This window comes from Nanorana parkeri, unplaced genomic scaffold (genome assembly GCF_000935625.1).
Source record: "Nanorana parkeri isolate BGI_ZX_2015 unplaced genomic scaffold, ASM93562v1 scaffold1689, whole genome shotgun sequence".
In the NCBI taxonomy this organism is placed as follows: domain Eukaryota; kingdom Metazoa; phylum Chordata; class Amphibia; order Anura; family Dicroglossidae; genus Nanorana; species Nanorana parkeri.
Genome location: NW_017307957.1, coordinates 143,684 through 145,096, shown reverse-complemented (window position 1 = coordinate 145,096; position 1,413 = coordinate 143,684). Strand labels below are relative to the sequence as shown.

The 1,413-nt window shown below is 46.6% G+C and overlaps 1 protein-coding gene across 1 annotated transcript in view; it reads left to right on the top strand.

Moving 5' to 3' along the window:
- The window catches only part of LOC108799309 (connector enhancer of kinase suppressor of ras 2-like), a gene marked incomplete at its 3' end in the record, with an annotated part of 301,637 nt that overhangs the window by 156,774 nt on the left and 143,450 nt on the right, over positions 1-1,413 (top strand). Inside the window, exon 4 of the mRNA XM_018571158.1 lies at positions 315-402. Coding sequence (XP_018426660.1) covers positions 315-402 — 88 coding nt within the window. The remainder of the gene's footprint in view (positions 1-314; positions 403-1,413) is intronic.

Sequence of the window (1,413 nt, the reverse complement as noted above, 5' to 3'; positions counted from 1 at the left end):
TGGCATTTGCCTCCGGCGCGGCCGAGCCGCTCGGCCGCCTTTAGCTGCTGTACGGGTTATAGTGAATATTGTGAATAGCCCGTACAGCAGCCCTTCAGTTCCACTGAACCAGGTAAGGCAGGTGATCTCCCCTTCTGCTGTAGAAGGGGGAAAAAGTCATGCGCTTAGTTTTGGAATAAGCCAATTGGGGGATTAGATGATCTCTAAATGTGAGGGGAAGGGGGAGGGGTTCTGCGTTTGTTCATTTTGTATTCATTGTCAGTTCTGATTGGTCGATCGATGTTACATAATAACGGTTGTTTTTGCTCCTCCAGATCTCCGTTTGTCAGTGTGACGGAATATTCACTCCTGAAAAATAACATCGTTCAACTGTGCCTCGAACTGACCACCATCGTCCAACAGGTGAGACTGAAGTTGGGGACCCCTCGTTCTGACTGTTATGGGGCCCGATGCATGACTTGCCTATGTTCTATTACCAACCCAAACATCTAGAGCTGCAGCTAACGATTATTTTCAAAATCGATTAGTTAGCCGATTATTAAGTTCGATTAATCGGATAAAAAAATAAAAAATAAAATACATTTTTAAAAATGGCTCCAGTGATGGGACTACTAGTTTGTATTGAGATTGGAGTCCATCACAGGAGCGAGCTTGGAGCGGTGTAAGTAAAAAAGAAAAAAGATAGTGTGGTGTGCAATATAGTGAAATGAAAAGTGTAAAATTATACAGCAATGAATGCAGAATGGCACCGGCTATCGAGGAATACACCAATTCCAGCAATAGTACATTATAGCTAGCGGCATTCTGCATTGCGCTTTATAAAGTACTATTGTTGGGTTCTGTAGTCCTCTATAGCTGGTGGTATTCTGCATAGCGCTCTATAATTTAGTATTGCTAGGTGTTTTAGTCCTCTCTAGCGAGTGGTATTCAGCATTGCACCACTGTATAATGTACTATTGCTGGGATTTGTTGTTCCTCTATAGCTGGTGGTATTCCGCATTGCGCTGTATAATGTATTATTCCTTGATTTGTAGTCCTCTATACAGCGCAATGCAGAATATCACCAGCTATATAGGAGTACAACAAATCCCAGCAATACATTATACATACATGCTATCGAGGAATACAAATCCCAGCAATACATTATAGAGCACCATGTGGGGGGGAGTGCAGGCTTCCCTGAGCAGTCTTCCAGCAACTTGCTTCTGAGATCGGACCTGTCTATTGGCGGCCGTCATCCCCCCACACCTGCTCCTCCTTACTACATCTCCCCGCGTGCCTTGCCGATCGTGGATGTGGGTGGGCGGTGAGTGTGAGACGGGGAGGAGGTGCGGCGTGAAGAGCGTGGATGCGGGCGGGTCTGGCAGCGGCGAGTGAGGTGGGGAGGAGGTGCGGCGCGCAGCGTGTGTGGAG